This window comes from Abramis brama (assembly GCF_963993115.1).
Source record: "Abramis brama genome assembly, chromosome: 19".
NCBI lineage: Eukaryota > Metazoa > Chordata > Actinopteri > Cypriniformes > Leuciscidae > Abramis > Abramis brama.
Genome location: NC_139981.1, coordinates 2,652,511 through 2,672,064, shown reverse-complemented (window position 1 = coordinate 2,672,064; position 19,554 = coordinate 2,652,511). Strand labels below are relative to the sequence as shown.

Below are 19,554 nucleotides of genomic sequence, written 5' to 3'. Positions count from 1 at the left end.
TCTATCCATTCATCCATCCATGTTTTTGTCATTCCATTCATCCATCATTTTGTCCATCCATCATCCATCCATCCATCCATCCATCCATCCATCCATCCATTCTTTTTTCGTTTCATCCTTTTGTCCATCCATCCATCATCCATGTTTTTGTCATTCCATTCATCCATCGTTTTGTCCATCCATCATCCATCCATCCATCCATCCATTCTTTTTTCATTTCATCCTTTTGTCCTTCCATCCATCCATCATTTTTCTGTTCCGTCTATCCATCCATCCATTGTTTTGTCATTCCATCCATCTATTCATCGCTTTGTTGTTCCATTCATCCATCCATCCATTTTTTTGTCGTTTTGTCCTTCCATCCATGCATCCATCCAGTGTCACAATGCAAAAAATCCTATAGTAAAATTCTATTTAATTATTTATTTGAGACAGATGATCTTAATTGTCACGAAAATAATGTCACGATGTATGTCAAAATGCAAAAATCATAATGGTCCTAAAATAAACTTGCTTGCTTTATTTTATTTTTTTAAATAATGTCACAATGCAAGAATCCTAAGATAAGAAGGTCTGTAGGCAGTTCTCAGTGGAGTTTCCCGTGTGTGTGTGCAGTGTCTCCTCAGCATGACCAGCACCAGAAAGGCTGTGAAGAGTTTAAACAGCTCTTACTGTCCGGTTCACTCAGGGTCTCTCACTCGCTTTATAGGGTGTTCCCGGAAAGTGTTATCTGTCCTTCTTGAACCTGACCTCATACCTTGCTCTCGTTCCTGTCATTAACCCCCAGAGCACCAGAACTACTTCGGGGTGGATGAGAACTTGGGCCCGGTGGCCATCAGCGTGCGGAGAGAAAAGCTGGATGATGGGAAAGACAAAGAGGCATCGCAGTATAACTATCGGGTCACCTTCAGGACGAGTCAGGTACACCAGCGCTTGACAAATGGACATGAATCTCTCAGCAAATATTGATATAAATAACTATTGATAATTAGTTTTGATTTTAATTGGATTAATGAATGAGCATATCATGTGTAATTAAAAATTAATGGTTTGATGACCTTAATTGCAATACCATTTTTAGTAGTTTTAGAAGGACTAATAGTGTCGCACTGGAAATAATAGCTCCACATAAACATTTAAATAATTAATTAGTTTTACCTGCTGAAATGAAGGATGCATTTAATTAATATTAAAAGGTAAAACTCTCCCTCTTTCATACTTACAAGCTTGAAAATTTCTTGGTTTGCATTGGCAACATTTATAAAAATCCCTACGATATCAATTGCTAATAATTTTATTAGTGATAGAATCATGAAATTGTCATCAAAATAATTTTATAATGCAGGAATTTTAATGGTCCTCTATGGAAGCTTGTTTCCGCCACAGAATAAAACATTTTAAAAGATAATTGCGACTTTTTATCTCACAATTGCGAGTTTACATCTCGCAATTCTGACTTTATTTCTCAGAATTGCGAGATATAAAGTCAGAATTGCGTGTTATAAAGTCAGAATTGTGAGATATAAAGTCAGAATTCCGTGTTATAAAGTCAGAATTGCGAGATATAAAGTCAGAATTGTGAGCAATTGTGTTGCAATTCTCGCAATTGCGACTTTATATCACGCAATTGGGAGATATAAAGTCAGAATTGCATGATATAAAGTCGCAATTGCGTGTTATAAAGTCAGAATTGTGAGATATAAACTATTCTGAGGTAAAAAAAAAAAAAAAAAAGGTCCAACTTTTTTCCCCTTAGAATTGGACTTTATATCTCGCAATTATGTGTTATAAAGTCAGAATTGTGTGATATAAAGTCGCAATTGCGAGAAAAAAAGTCAGAATTCTGACTTTATAAGACGCAATTGCGACTTTATATCTCGCAATTCTGACTTTATAACACGCAATTCTGACTTTATAACACGCAATTGCGACTTTATTTCACGCAATTCTGACTTTATTTCTCGCAATTCTGACTTTATAACACACAACTGCGACTTTATTTCACGCAATTCTGACTTTATTTCACGCAATTCTGACTTTATATCTCGCAATTCTGAGAAATAAAGTCAGAATTGCGAGATAAAAAGTCGCAATTATTTTTTAAAATGTTTTATTCTGTGGCGGAAACAAGCTTCCATAGTCCTCACATGAACTTAATTTTCGAAATTATTTATTTTTATGTTTGTTTGTTTGTTTGCTTTCTTATTTATTCATTTATGTACTTATTTACTTGTTTAATTACTGGTGTTTATTAATTAATTAATTAATTAATTAATTAATTTCCTTTTTTTCTCTCTCATGGGGTGAATTATTATTATTATTATTATTATTATTGTTATTATAATTTTCGAGGACAGTATATCAACAAATGCCCACATGCAGATTCCTTTTTCTCCACCGCATTAAACCTTAGGCTTTGATCTTCAGATTCTAATGGCGCTCGTTCACAATTAATCTGAATTATGAAGCCTCTTGTCATTTCCTACATGCCATAGATGCTCAAATGACTCAAAATCTCAGAAGGACCCTTTAAAGAGATGCTAGAGAATTCAGCATAAAAGGCTTTTACTCTATAAGTGCAGATAAAAAGGTTGAGACTCAATTTCTTCCTTTCAGACGAGAGCGCGCCCTCGAATCTCCTGCAAGGGGGAGGATTTCATTGACAATAACTTGATATCCCAATATATCAATACATATTTTTAATTGAAAGAATCCTGTTAGTTTATAAGAAAAAGAATAAGTACTTGAGGTCACATACTCGTATGGCAATATTAAGCCATCGGATAATAAGGATTTTGATTGTTTGAGGCAGGAAGATGTCCTTGCTGTTTAATGCATGTGTAATGATTAGATTAGACACTAACAGCTCTTGTCCTTCTCTGGCCCTCCTCAGTTGACCACCTTGCGTGGGGCGATTCTGGAGGACGCTGTGCCGTCCACGGCGAGGCACGGGACGGCCCGCGGTCTCCCACTGAAGGAGGTGCTGGAGTACGTGGTGCCCGAGCTGAACATCCAGTGCCTTCGACTGGCCCTCAACTCCCCCAAAGTCCCCGAGCAGCTCCTCAAGCTGGACGAGCAGGGGGTGAGGACTCGTCTAGAATGCTGAAATCTCATGTTATGTAAACGATATTCAGATATGCAGAGTAGGGCTGCATGATTTTGGGGGAAAAATCTTTAAGCAATTTTTCTCAGAAAAAGCATATGCAATAAAAAAAATTTTTTTTTTTAAAAAGTACCACTTTATATTAAGTGGTTTTAACTACTATATACTAACATTGAAATTAATAATTTGATACAATGGAACTTACATGTTTAAACACATACATGTTTTTACATTGTACTTATATTTTAAAAATACCTGCATGTAATTACAGCTGTAATTAATTTATGTAATTACATTTATAATTACACTTACAAAATAAGACATAGTATTGTAATATTTCAATGAACAAATAGTGTTTTAAAAAAAATTATGCATTAATTTCTTCAAACACTAAACCATCAAACCTGTATTTAGACAGAAAACCACAGGTAGGGAACATATATTTATATAATTAAAATGCAGCCTCTGTGATTTGATTCTCATAATATGATAATTTTGGTTTTATTTAGATTAATTGTGTAGCCCTAATGCATAGTGTCTTTTATTATATTGCTTTTGCTTTTGTTTTATAGCAATAAGCAACATTCATTGTAGTGGTCAATCAATATGGTGACTGAATGTTTAACATTTTTACATGTGATTTTTTGCTTATTCTATTGTGATTTTTACCACAACAGCCATAATTAAGTCTGGTTTTAATGCAGCATTGTATCTTTACACCGCATTTTGTGCAGTCACAGAGCAGCCTTAACTTGGCGGTGTAAAGATGCCTTAAGAATGTGTTGTTTCTCACAAATGTGAGTTATATGTGTAACACTAGTTTCTGAAAGTGTTAATGCAAATAGTGCATGGTTATATGACTAAAAATCAACATGCACTGGGTCTCGAAAGCACCATAGGTAGAGCTGTTTTTCCCATGAAGCGTCTGCCAACATGGATTCAGATGGTCGTCTTGATTCTGAGGGAGAAAATCAGCCAATATCATGCTATAGTTCGATCAATAACAGCTCCAGTCGCCCATTGATTTCCCAACTTGGAGTGGAAATGTGAATGAGGACGGACGAATACAGCCAAAATTACATTTTATTTCATAGATAGAGACGTTTCAATCCCACCCTCTCAATAATGTTTCATTATCGTCTTTAGAGAGAAGTGATTATTGAAGTTCTCTCGAGTGCTAAATATAGACCGAGTGTGATATGAGTGGAAAAGCACAGTCATTTCTTTTTGCCTGGCAATTCTGTATATTATATACTACCATTTCAAAGTTTGGGGTCAGTAAAGAGTAAGAAAAAGAAAAAGTAAGACAGTTACTTCATGGATCCAGGATACTATGCATCCTGATAAAGTTCCCTTGGCCTTTGGAATTAAAATAGCCCCACATCATCACATAGCCTTCACCATACCTAGAGATTGGCATGGGGTACTTTCCATAAGATCATCTCTCAATGCAAATCAAACCAGCTATTAGGCTAACTGAAATAAAACCATGCCAATCTCTAGGTATGGTGAAGGCTATGTGATGATGTGGGGCTATTTTAATTCCAAAGGCCAAGGGAACTTTATCAGGATGCATAGTATCCTGGATCCATGAAGTAACTGGCCTTTAAAAATAAAAATCTGCCTGCCTCTATGGGAATTTAACATAGGGGTGTCCAGACTTATGCACCCTGTATTTTAAGGAAGAACATTTATTTATTTACGATACATTATTCATTCACAAAGAAAATTGGTGTCCTTAAAGGCTGGATTTTTCCTAATTTTTTTAATTAAGGCATTAAGTTCAATTTCCAAAAGATGATTTTTTATTCCTCTTTTTAGTCAACTTTAGCATGGGTGTCTAAACTTATGCATAGCACTGTATATACTTAGCTGACGCTTATCCAAAGCGACTTACAAAAGAGAAACAATAGCAATTTGTCAAAGAGCCAACAAAAAAATATATATTTCACAATGTTGCTGTTTTTACTGTATTTTTATCAAATAAATGCAGCCTTGTTGAACATAACATTAAACAAAAACAGAAAATCGTACCAACCTCAAACTATTGAACAGTGTGACGTGTAGATATTAGGGAAATACTATATATCTTAATAGCTCCCTCTCATATCAAGTCAAGTTATGTTTATTTCTAAAGCGCTTTATACAGTACAGATCGTTTCAAAGCAGCTTTACAGAGATAAACATGAAAATTATGCATTTCGGCTGTTGTTCAGTTCAGTGTTGATTCAGTTGTAAAGATCATCAACTATTAAATTATTAATTTAATCTATAAAGCAGTTCTGCAAAAAATGATGTCATCGTCCAGCTCAGTTCAGTTTTCATACAATATCAATAATTTTGATGACAGAATGGAGAAGAACCCTTGTGAGGAACCAGTCAGTTCTCCTCTGGCCAAATGGCCAATCATATGAACGTCAAACTGTGGATTCCCATTGACACGGGCTATGAATCTTGTTGCTTGAAGCTGTCGGAAAAATCCCAGGATGTTTTTTCTTACATAAGTGACAAAAATTGACAAAAGAAAGATAAAAAACCATTCCATTGCTGGATGCAATAGCACTTTATTGATTACAGTTTCATGTTTCTCTGCAGGAGCAAATACGGGTTTGTCCCAGAAGGCTTGTGTTTTAGTGTAGTTTTCCCTCTTAGTTAGTCGAAGTTACTCGGCGAAGCACTTAACAACCGTTTAACGCCGTTTGGCACACGACCTCTCATAAGGATTCTGGGAGTTGTCTCAACTCGAGCAGGGAGATCTGGATAGCGTGCGCTGAATTGCTACCAGTTGGAACAGCATAATGTGGGCCTCAGATTCGGAGTGTGTTATTTGTACGGGCGTTCATGCTTACTATGTTTATAATTCAGTCATCAAGTTTTGGTTTGGCACATACCACTCAAATTTCCTTCAGAAACGGTATGTAGTTATTTTGCAATTTCGTTTGCTGCTGTTTATGCCTCTAAAATGACATGCTTCACTTTTAAAAAACTTTTCTTTAGTGTGTAATGTTGCTGTTTGATCATGAAAAAGCTCTGAGTTCTTCTCTATATCAGTGTCAGTGTTTCTGAACTCGCCCTGAAACGCCTCCATTGTAGTCTTGAGTTTCTTCAGGGAACGAACACGTCACAATAATCCTCATTTAAATAATGAATGCGCAGAATAAAGGGGCGGGGCCTGGTTGAGTTAGTTAGTAGTGTGTTAAACTGGCGGTTATGGTAAGCGGCGGGACATTTCCCAAACACACTCACGCTCGAAGCGCTCAACCAATCACAACACACTGCTCCAGCCGACCAATCAGAGCACAGTGTGCTTTCAGAAGGAGGGGCTTCTTAGAGACAGGAACTAAACAGAGCGTTACTGACAGACTGGGAAGAGAGGAGCCGCAACAGTGGAGAATATGGGGGAAATAATGTGTTTTGACCCCAAAAACAAAATAAAGACTTTGAAACAGGGCATAATAGATCGCGTTTAAGGAAAGACTGTATTTGGCTTGTGTATTTGACTGTTGCACATGCATGTTCAGCTGGCTGCTGAAGATCTGGTTTGGAGATGAATGGTGGTCTTCGCCTCTGGGGACGTATGTGTGAAAAACAACACCTATGTCACATAATGTGCTAAAGACCCCCAGCCTGCCTCCAGTCTGCCTCCCACACGGCTAGCAAACCGCATCGCGTTACCTTGGGCTGCTGCGGGAAAGGTTCACTGCTCACTTGATGGTGACAGATAATGAGAAGTGAACTCTTTCATTCCGTGTCCTGCTCTTTTCTTCTCTTACGCTTGTGTGTGTATGTCTTCTCACAGGACGACAGAATTAGCGGCGGCTTAGCAGAAACAAAACTTGATTTGAAAGTGAATAAAGTGAAGATCTCATTTGTTTCCCGTTGATCTTTAGCAACATTTTAAGAAGAGACCTACCATGAGCTCTGAAGTTAAGCTTAAGAAATTAGATTGTTATGTTCGATTATATTAGATTATTATACTGTAACTACATCATTAAATGTGGAAGATGCAAAAAAAAAAAAATGCTTTTTCCAGTCAAACGAGGATCCCAACAAAGTTTCATACATTGCCTTGTTAAGAAACAGTAAGAGACAGAATATTCTTCAAGGCATAGTTTATGAGAAACAATTAGTCAGGTACGCATCAGTGCATGTAAACACAGATTAAGTCATTAATGAAATCATCAGGCAGATGCACATTTATTTTCTGCGAGTGGATGAAGCGAAGTCCGATGGGAACGTGATACTCGAGTCCCTTCAGAAGAGCTCAGCCTGTAAACATCAGTTCAAACAGATTCAGCGATCACAAGGAGGAGGATTTAATAATCATTATGGAAATTGAGAGATTGGATGACGGAAAACTCAACAGAAGTCTGTGGGATCACATCAAGTTCTGACTGTGAAATGTGTCATTTACGTACAAAAACAACCGCACAATAATATTCACTTACAAACGAGTTTCTCAAACAGCAACAGCCCCATTTGTGCCCACATATAATTAGTTTAAGGCTTCTTTTTACTAATATTTTGAATTCGCTTTTATTTTAATGTTTTCCGTGTTCATTTTAAATTAAGTTTGATTTTTAGCTCTTTTTGTTTATTTTATTTCCAAAATATTTAAAATTTTACTTTTAGCAGTTTTAGTACTTGAAGTTTTAAGTATTATTATTATACAACTTATTTCAGTTAGTTGCCAATGCAACATTTCACTGTTTTTCATATAACATTAAAACATTTTTTAGCTTTATTTCAATTGACAAAAAAAGTCTTCGTTTTAGCTAATGACAACAAGATTGGTTTGAGGCATTTAAAACATGTAAACGAGATATATCCTGGATAAACTGTATTCTGCTTATAGTTATATACTTTCTGTACTTTTATTCTGTACTTCTAAGCAGATGTGATGGATTTTTTTTTATTAATCATAACTAACATTTATTTTTCTTGCAGGAACAACATTCATGCTTTTGAATTTTAAATGTTTCCAAACCATTTGGTCGAAAACTCGTGACTTTGAGTGTGTGAGTGTATAAATAACAAATATGGGAAATGAAACTAGACAGATGTCTAGGTTTGACAACTTGTGATTCACAATGAAGTAATCAAGAAAACAGAGTTTGCTTCTACCTAGTAACAGAAGGGTTTGCCTATGAAGAACCAATCAAATTGGAGGGTAATTATGTAATGTATCATGAACGACTGTAGACGTTCGGGGACGTTGATTGTAGACGATACCCAGAAGCGAAAGAAGAAAAAATACCACACAGAATAAGTGGATCCCAATAGCCAAAAGTCTGACCATTAGCTGACAAGTGACCAGAATATACATAAAACCACTGTTAGCAAACTACCTGTGTTCTTCAATTACTGAATCCAGTCAAACACTAAATCTCTAGCATTTCCCTCATTTCATTTGATGGGAAGTGAGTTGCGACAGAAGTCTCTTCAGGAACAATCAGTCACAATCCCACAGTAAGACGTGGTGAAATGCCATCAGAAACCCTGGCCTTACGCAAGCTAACCCAGTTCAGATGCGCTGAACGGGTCTGATGAGGCAGAGGAAAACGGCTGATGTTTCAGCGCTCAGGAATCACGGCTCTCTTACGCGGGTCAAGTATTCCCAGCTTGGAAACCATGCTGTTGTCATGGCGACCACGTCCTCTGAAACCTTCATCCGACTGTTTTGGATTAGGAACAGCCAGTGACTTCCCCGGCATCTAGTCGAGCAGCGCTAATGCAGTTCAGAGGAGATGCCCTACTTGGCTTTAGAAAGGACACACACACACACACACACACACACACACACTGGGATAAGTGCAGTAAACTTGAGTTATAAAACGACATCCAAACCGCTGACACATTCTGAATGGGTAAGTATACGGCCAACAGGCAGTTTTTAGACTAAGCAAATGGTGAGAAAACATAAAATGCTTGCGGGAAACACACAGGGGCAAATTTAACACGAGAAGTCATTTGAGCCAACAGTGATGTCATGCGCTTGCTTCCTCACGTCAGTTTCCATTTCAACAGCATCAAAAAGTCAAACAGTAAGATGCCCACTCATAATAAAACAGTAAAACTCTTAAACCCTTCATATATATATATAATGCACTATAAAATGATTTCTCATGCATTAATTATGCCTTGTAATGCACTGTATGGTCTTTTGTAAGCACAATTATAATACTTATCTATTCATTCATTTAAAAAAGTATAATACATTAAATACATGACAAATTTCAGATGTAGAAGAATCTGCAAGTATTATAATGCATTTTAACTTGGGTTACAATTATTTATGAAAAGGTATAATGCATTGTAATAAACATTATGAATACCTTTATAATGCATTATACATAAGGGGCTTTTTACCAATAATAAAGTATTTTAATACAATTATTTTTTCAAATTAAAACAATATAAAAATATTTAAAAACAAAAGTATATACTGCATATGTAATATATTTACATACATGTATATGTTATATATATATATATATAGAGAGAGAGAGAGAGAGAGAGAGAGAGAATAAATAAATAAATATATTATAAATATTAAAAATATAAATATTTTAAAACAATAATTAAGTAGAAAATTATTCAAAATATATAGATTAAATATAAACTAAATATAATGTATTATATTATTTTAAAATAAAAAATATGTATCGTATTTTTTCCAATTTAAAACATTTAATACCGATATATAATATAGTATATTCTCATTTCTTGAGCTTAAGCTTAACTTTTATATGTACACAATTTATATATACACAATTTTAAATAATTATTAATTATTTTAATAGTTAATTATTAATAGTAATTAATTTGGTAGTTAAAGTAAATATAACATTTATAAATGTTAAACTTAAATTTTTTATTTTATAAAAATACAATTATTTAATATTTAGAATGTTTAATTGGAATAATCAATGGGAAAACGAATAGAATTGGAAGCATAATTTCACTGCCTTCTACCTTATTTTGAGCACATTCTAAGACCTTTATCCTTCACAGAAAGGCAATCCCAGAATGCATTTGTGACGGGCTCAGTGTAAAGTTTCATGCATGTTGACAGGGAATCAAGGGAGCCAATCTTAAAATGTTGCTCTTTTCTGAAAACCTTTGATTCAGTTTAAGATATTCTATTTAAAGATTTTACTGGTTTGGTTTTTGTATATTTCTACTTGTTAGCTCAACAACATACACCAGTTTCTGCTGAAATCAATACATTTTGTATATTGAAATATTGTTACACTTAAACTTTTCTCAGCATGCCATCTTAAAAATAGTCAAAGACATCTGTCTAGTGCATATTTACCCTTTGTACCCTTAAAAGCAAACACACTAGTCAGATAGTGGACACCAAGGCAGCTCACTAGGGTTTGAAACTCTGGCTCAAAAAAGACAATCTCTATATCCAAGTCTGAAATCTTTGGCACAGATATTTTCCATATTAATCAAACGTACAGCAGAGAGGATAACGGTTATGAAACACATTCTTCTGTCTGTTCATAACTAAGAGGTCAACACGGCTCTGAGTGACATGAAACGCCACAAGAAAGAAGAAACACAGGGATAGAGGGAAAGAAAGTCAGTCATCCCTGGAGTGTTTTACATAACGGTGTCCTGACCACTGTGACATCACTGCGCCTCTTCTGTACCCATCAGCCCTCGGGACAGTCCTGATTTCTCACGACTCGTAGACTAAACACCAGCAGTGTCGTCATCAAGCGCTGTTAAAGAGCTGACTGTTAAACTGTGTAAAACACACACATGATGATACGAGCACAACAGTGAGCCATCGCTGCTTCCGGGAGGGTTTTCACATTCATTTCTCCAATGGGATTTAAAAAAAATGCAATCTTCTGATATGATATTAACACTTTTGAGATGAATCAAAGCATTACAAACTTTGATTTTGAAGCAAAAACATTTTTAGAAATTAAAAAGGTAAACAAAATGGCGTATTGCAAATGACAATCATTGCAGAAAAGATGGTGTATAATATAATTTTAATATTTTCAAATTAATATATTAATTAATAATCTGATATTTATTTTAATTATGCTAAATATTGTATATCATAATAGTTTAATATTGAATAAAAAATACTAAAAGTATACACACACATATATATTTAATATTAAACTATTATGATATACAATATATATATATATATTGTAAAATATATTTTTTTTAAATATATAAAAAGTATTCAGATACAGATTCATTATATATATAATAAATTACAATATGTTCATATTAAATATATGAAAAATATAGATGTTTTATATTTTTTATATAAAACATTTAATACCGATATATATAATATAACATAATATAATACTACATGTACTTTCTACAGTAATAACATGCATAATTACAAGTAACTAACCTAAACCTAACCCTATAGTAAGTACATGTAGTTAATTAATATAACTTAACAACGTCACCTCAAAATAAAGTGCAGCCTAAATTAATAACTGGGTTGAGTTTTATTGATATCCGATCAGTAATAAATGTAATGTGTGTGTGTGTGTTGGTTGTGTTGCAGCTGAGTTTCCAGCACAAAGTGGGCGTCCTGTACTGTAAAGCGGGTCAGAGCACAGAGGAGGAGATGTACAATAATGAGAACGCCGGGCCGGCGCTGGACGAGTTCCTGGATCTGCTCGGTCAGAGAGTCCGACTGAAGGGCTTCACCAAGTACAGAGCACAGCTGGACAACAAGAGTATGTGTTAATGCTGACACCATCCACATACAACACAGTGCATTTACATATTCATATTATATTATATTAGTGCTGTGCAACAATTAATCGCATCCAAAATAAAAGTTTGTGTTTACATAATATATGTGTGTGTACTGTGTATAATTATTTTGTTTATATAAATACACACACATGCATTTATATATTTAAGAAAAAATTATTTATACATAAAATATTTATATTTATACAGCGGGGGAAATAAGTATTGAACACGTCATCATTTTTCTCAGTAAATATATTTCCAAAGGTGCTATTGACATGGAATTTTCACCAGATGTTGGTAACAACCCAAGTAAGCCATACATACAAAGAAACAAACAAAAATAAGTTCAGAAATTAAGTTATGTGTAATAATGTGAAATGACACAGGGAAAAAGTATTGAACACATACTGGGGAGTGTGTGTGTGTGTGTGTGTGTGTGTATATACTGTTGTCAGGGCAAGTAAAGACTCAGTACAGTCAGCAGAGAAAAATGTCGAGTCCTGTTTCTCCTCTTTGTTCCCTTGTGTCTCAAACACAAGATGTGTTGTTGACAACTGTCCTCCATTACAGCGGACTCGACCGGCACTCACTCGCTCTACACGACCTACAAGGACTATGAGCTGATGTTCCACGTGTCCACACTTCTGCCCTACACACCCAACAACAGGCAGCAGGTGTGTGTCCTCCTCGTTATGCTAATGAGCTCTCGTGATTTGCTAATGTCTTCACATAGGGGGTTCATCTATCTGTCTGTCTATCTATCTATCTATCTATCTATCTATCTATCTATCTATCTATCTATCTATCTATCTATCTATCTATCTATCTATCTATCTATCTATCTATCTATCTATCTATCTATCTATCTATCTATCTATCCATCCGTTCTCAAATCATGCTGGAGAACATGATCATCAGGTTGATGATGTTAAGTTAAAGTAGTACTTATGAACATTAGATTAAATCCAAATAATTATTTACAAATTAAAATATAGATTTTAGTCTGAGTATATAAACTTAAATCTGAATATATAAGCATTTATAATTATGATTCCCCCCCCATTTTTGAACAATGTTTATTGAGAGTTTTCCTCTCAGGTTTGAACGTCTGATTATTTCTAACTATTCTGAACTGTACAGTATATTAGGATTTATTTTTTATTTTCTTTATTTTATATATTTCAAAAGTGTGTGCATATGCATTTTAAAGCATTTACATCTTTTTAGTGAAGAAAACAAAATAATATGTGACAAAGCTGGAATCTTGCCACTCCTGCAGAAGATGAAGATGACTTCACTTTGGTTAAAAGTCTGGATTTGATTTCCAGTTACAATTGTCAGATTTGGTAAATGCATTAAATGTAATCCCATTAGATATATTTTTTATATATATATCATAACGGGTTTATAGTCTATCAAATGCATAAACTTAGTAATAGAGCCACTCCAGCCACATCACTGTCACTTGTGTCTCTGACAGTCGATTGGCAGGATTAGAAGATTTTCTGTCTTTTTCTTCTCCAACTTCAATTCTATTCGATTGTGCGGGATTAGCGGATAAATCCCTGGCCGTAAGCTTCCAGAAGACTGGAGCACAGTTCAGCCTCTCATCTTCTCATCCTCCCGTCTCACACATAATCCTGTTTGTAACCCTTGGCCACTCTCGGGAAGGCCGGCACACCGTTAATATGACGTCCCTATAGAGCGGCTCAGGGTTAATAGAATATGTTAAGTTCCTGACTCTGTCGCCATTGAACGCTCTTATCCAACATCTTTGAGATATCAAGGCCGACTTTTCTAAAAAAAAAAAGTCCAGAATCAGATACTTATGTATGAGCTTAAGAGATTTTAAAGTCTTCCACAGCATCTGCAGGCGTCTTCTGTGTCATTTATGGCAGCAACATTACACCAGATGGCACACTGCTGGTGATTATTTGCATTTTTAACAAAAATTTCGCTTTTATATTTTTAGTCTGTTTCCTTTCTTTAATTCTAAGTCTTTAAACCTCCTCAGACTGGCTTGATTTAAGAGCCAAACAATTGAAATCCTTCCAGCAAAACTTGTATTACAAACAGGGTCCAATATTAACTTTTTGCCACACCTGCTAATTTTAGATGAAAATAAATGTTATACATATATATATATATATATATATATATATATATATATATATATATATATATATATATATATATATGTATGTATGTATGTATGTATGTATGTATGTATGTATGTATGTATGTATATATATATATATATATGTATATATATATATATATATATATATATATATATATATATATATATATATGTATGTGTGTATATATGTATATATGTGTGTATATATGTATGTATGTATGTATGTATATATATATATATATACAGGCTGTGAAATAGTATTATGCAATATTTTTAACAACATAAAATTATGATTATTGTTTATTTATTTATTTAACTAACTCTTATTTGGCAATTGGCAAGTGTTAATTTAATCCATCAGTTTCTTTTAGTACATATTGTACTATGAACTGTATTGATATATCTTTTTTTTTCAGGGCTTGCCAATACAACGTTTCACATTTCCTAAACCCTCACTTCCTGTTTATGATGGTGTTTGAACTGTTCTTTGAACATGGACACTGTAGAGTCCATTCACCTTTGTTTGTTCTCTTCTCTCACCAGTTGCTCAGAAAGAGGCACATAGGAAATGACATCGTCACCATCGTGTTTCAGGAGCCCGGTGCCTTGCCCTTCACACCCAAAAACATCCGGTCCCATTTCCAGCATGTGTTCGTCATCGTTAAAGTTCACAATCCGTGCACTGAGAATGTCTGCTACAGGCAAGTGAAGCGCAAACATCTGTCTGAGAACCATGCCTTGGATTTACCTTGTTCTATTAAGAGAAATTAAGTGATTGTATTTACAATTGATGTCCGTTGAAGAGAAAAGTATCAATGAAACTTTAGAATTGACATTAAATGCTGGAATCAGTAATGTGTCTAAATTCTTGGCTTGCCTGTAATTTTTAATAATCTTTTTAAAAGCAGTGTCAAAGGCTGTTTGAGTCATTTAATTATTGCAATTAAAGGATAAATTCTCTCACTCGTCCACATTTCTCTCATCCATGGCACACAAACAGAGACATTATAAAGAAGGTTTGAGTTCTTTCCCATGTAATGACCCTGCAGTAACCAGTGCCTGTAAAGCCCAAAAAGGGGTAAAAACATGTAAAAGTAATATAAAAACAATATGACAATATTGTTAATATAATAAAATAATATAAAAAAGTCAATTTGACTCCTATATTATGTCTTCTGAAGTCATAGGCTAAAGTTAAAGTTGATTTTAAGTTGTTATTCACTGATAATCTTCCCTCCCGTCCTGTGTTTTTATTGTTAACTAGAGCTAAAACTAAAACTATTAAAAATAATTTAATAGAAATTGAAATAAAGCTGAAATAAAATATAAATATTAGATGAAAAACTTTAAAAAACCTAGAAATGTTAAAATGCTGTGAACTTTTTGCCACACCTTCTAACGTTAGATGAAAATAAAATTATAATAAATGTTTTTTACAGGACATTTATCATTTGTTCTATTTTTTTATTCATTGGAGTAGTTTCTAGTACATATTAGCTGAATTGAACTGGATTGATGTAATCTTTTAGGGGGGCAAAACCCTTAATTAAAGCAATTTGTTACATGAAACTAATAAAAATGAAATAAAACTGAAATATAAATATTAGATGAAAAATGTTAACTTAAAAAACTAGAAATTTTGATATTTTTTTTTAAATGTTTCCTTGGCAACTATCTGAAATAAGTTTAAGTTGAAGCACTAAAATTACTAAAACTACAACTGAAATACATATAAATATATACATTTAAAAGATATATAAATACAGACATGTTTAAAAATAATAATGCAAATGATAAAAGCACATAACAAAATTACCAAAACTTAACCTAAAATTAAAATGAAAACTGAGTCTAATATAACTGAATATATAAAAAAAAGCTTTCAGCATTAAAAAGCAGCATAAAAGTCTTTGTGTTTTCAGTAAATGACAATATATATTTCAATCGGTTAATCAGAAAAATCTGTATGACTTCAGAAAATGAAATTTAGCCCACAAGTCATATGGACTTCTTTAATGTTTTGTTATTTTTGCAGTCAGTCCATGTTCACTGTGAAAGATCTCCATGAACTTTCTTCAAAATGTCTTCTTTGTGTTCCACGGAAGATGGAAATGATGAAGTTTTGCTATTTCTTTTAAATGTTGTTTGGTCCGTGAAGCATCTCGAGTCATGTTGCATTGCATTAGCTTCACCACACACTCCAATCTCTCTCTGCAGTGTTGCAGTTTCCAGATCGAAAGACGTGCCTCCGTTCGGCCCTCCCATTCCTAAAGCCGTGACCTTTCCCAAGTCCGCCGTCTTCAGGGACTTCCTGCTGGCTAAGGTGATCAACGGGGAAAATGCGGCGCACAAATCCGAGAAGTTTCGCGCCATGGCGACCCGCACGCGGCAGGAGTATCTGAAGGACCTCGCGGAGAACTTCGTGAGCACGACGACGGTGGACTCCGCGGTGAAGTTCAGCTTCATCACGCTGGGGGCCAAGAAGAAGGAGCGCGTGAAGCCGCGGAGGGACGCGCATCTGCACAGCGTGGGGGCCGTCACCTGGAGCGTCGTGGCGCGAGACTTCGGTCAGTCCGCGGATGTGGAGTGCCTGCTGGGGATTTCCAACGAGTTCATCGTGCTGATCGAGGAGGAGTCCAAGAACGTGATCTTTAACTGCTCCTGTCGGGATGTCATCGGTTGGTCTTCCGGCGTCATGAGCATCAAGATCTTCTATGAACGCGGAGAGTGCGTGATGTTTTCCGCGCACGACAACTGTGGGGAGGACATTAGAGAGATCGTACAAAGACTCGAGGTAAGAGCGTTCTTCTTCTTCTTTAACTACACGCTTTTACAGTAAATGCATATTGCCCACTAGGTTTCCCTAGGTATAATTACTTCATTTTATTAGGTATTGCGTTTGGATATATATTTAGACATTATCAAAGACTACTTTCTGTCACAGTTTGGATTTTATTTATTTATTCACCTTTCATGTAGAGTGTTATATTACGGTGTCCGGGAGGGGACATGTTCGGTTCACTTAGTTTTGTCGTGTTCAAAGTTCAGACCTGCTTATTTCATGCAAACAAGATTTGACTGCGTCTTTTTAAAGGTGAAAGTCTGTCCCAACCATGGCTACTTTGAATTACATTACACGGTTAATATGGACTGTGGATTAATTTGAACGGTGACAGCTATTATACGGGTGGCTTGATGCAGTTCAGGAGATGATAATAATAAAAAATAATTCAACGTAAAAAAAATATCTGTTGTGCCAATTTGAAAAATGTTATTGACCATTAAAGGGATAGTTCATCCAAAAATGAAAATTGTCATAATTTACTCAATTTTACTACCTTAATATATATTATAAATTTCGGTAAAGCTGCTTAGAAATAGTGTAATATGACAAATAAAATCTTAGACTTCAAACGTTTGAACAGTAGTGCATGTTTAATTTAAGAATTTAAACTAGCAACCAAAACTCCCATGATGCTCTATTCCTGTTCATCTTTATGATGTGTCTTCAGGATAGTATCTTCTCATCTCAGTCCTTTCCCTTTTACCAAAACCCAATCAGGTTGAATGAAAACATGCTAATTGTTTTCCTCTCTTGGCTGGAGAAGCGCGTGCTTCCAGTTATGGTCGTTTTATCTTGGGTAACGCTCTAATTATTCCTTAAATGCCTATTCTTTGGGGAAATTCAGGCTTGTTTTATCAGAAAATATCTGCAATTAAACATTTTCGTCTTCTTCCTGTACATATGTTGTGCAAGACGTTTTGTGGAAAAAAATTCCATATTATTCCCTCCGGTCCGCTAATGTGTTATTTCGCCAACACTTCGTGGCCTATGCACACATTTCCACGTTGCGTTAAGTGTTTACTGCGTGAGGTACTTTGTGTTGTACGTTGCCATGATGTTTACGCGTGTGCAAAACTGTAACAATGTATCTTACAAGGTAACATGATGTAACCTTGCTCTCACTTGAAATGTGTCCCCACTTTAAGTCCTTGAATCGACCTGGAAAGTCCTTGAATTTGAAGTTAACCAAGGTGTGGTATATATATATATATATATGTATATATATGTACTATATATATATATATATATATATATATATATATATATTTCATATATATATATATATATATATATATATATATATATATACCGGTATATACACACACACATACATACATATATACATACATACATACATACATACATACATACATACATACATATATATATACATATACACACACACACACACACACATACATACACATATATACACACACACACATATACATATATATACATACATATATATACATACACATACACATATATATATATATATATATATATATATATATATATATATATATATATATATATATATAATATGTGTGTGTGTGTGTGTATATGTGTGTGTGTGTGTGTGTGTGTGTGTGTGTGTGTGTGTGTGTGTGTGTCTGTATATGTATATGTGTGTTTATGCATTCCTAATATTATTAATAAATAGTAACATTTTAATATATAAAAAATACAACAAATAATATAATAATATTAATATATAATAGTTTTTGTTGTTGTTTTAAATATTAAAAACATAAATATTTATTTATTTATATATTACAAAAATCAATTATGATTGGTACCATCTAATTCTCTAGAAAAAAAATCTCACTTAAGCAATTTCTACAGTATGAATTTCTGTGAAATGTGTATAGGATGGACAGTTTAGTGGGTTTAGTATACCATTTGAAGCAGGTTTTGTCCCAGGAGTGTGTTTATGATGCCTTAAATCCTGTCTAGGTATAGACTGCATGTTTTGGATCAGAGCTGTTGATTTACGATGAGGTTTCCTTGTTTATCAGCAGCGAGGACATAGATAGGCAGAGAAAGACGTAAAATGGTGCTGTGACGGATGAGCTCATCTGGGTTACCTGGATGGTTCTGGGACAGGGAGATCTCCAGGGATTAAGCACATGTGGGATTAGCGTCACTCCTGTTTTTGGCCTCATTTCCTGATGGCACTTTGTGTACTCGGGACTGCCGTCAGACACGACGCTCCCAGAACAGATGTTTCTCATTCAGGAGCCGCTCAGAGTCATCCTGAGACGAGCCCCGGATCACCTGTCTGAGCAGTTAGGTGATCTGATGGAGATTACATATTCCCCAGTTAGTGACACAATGGGATTGCGTTCATGTTAGGAACCAGCGTCTTTATTTTGAAGCTGCGTGCAGCAAAAGCAGAGTAGGAATGCCTATTGGCAGAACTGTTCATATTTAGAATTCTTTTTTTTTTTTCATAAATGTTTATGAAGGATACATATAAAAGAAATCTAGAATTCTTTATAGTAATAATATTTATTAGTATTTAATATAATGAAGTATTGGCGACATTACTTTTGACATTTAATTTAAGATAGCAGAACTTGGACTTTGGACTATATTATGCTAATAAGGACTTACATTTTCTTACATCTTACATTATAATATAAATTCTATGTTTATTTGTGTATATTAAAATATATATGTGTAGATTTAAAATATCTTACATTTTCTTTT

At 34.5% G+C, this 19,554-nt stretch overlaps 1 protein-coding gene across 5 annotated transcripts in view; it reads left to right on the top strand.

Annotated features, from left to right (window-relative positions):
* LOC311070230 (signal-induced proliferation-associated 1-like protein 2) overlaps window positions 1–19,554 on the top strand; it is a 134,693-nt gene that overhangs the window by 60,868 nt on the left and 54,271 nt on the right. For all 5 annotated transcript variants that reach the window (XM_084093983.1, XM_084093982.1, XM_084093981.1 and 2 more), the window contains exons 3-8: window positions 788–921; window positions 2,894–3,082; window positions 11,658–11,832; window positions 12,425–12,528; window positions 14,538–14,695; window positions 16,212–16,788. In XM_084093983.1, the coding sequence (XP_083950109.1) occupies window positions 788–921; window positions 2,894–3,082; window positions 11,658–11,832; window positions 12,425–12,528; window positions 14,538–14,695; window positions 16,212–16,788 (1,337 nt within the window). The remainder of the gene's footprint in view (window positions 1–787; window positions 922–2,893; window positions 3,083–11,657; window positions 11,833–12,424; window positions 12,529–14,537; window positions 14,696–16,211; window positions 16,789–19,554) is intronic.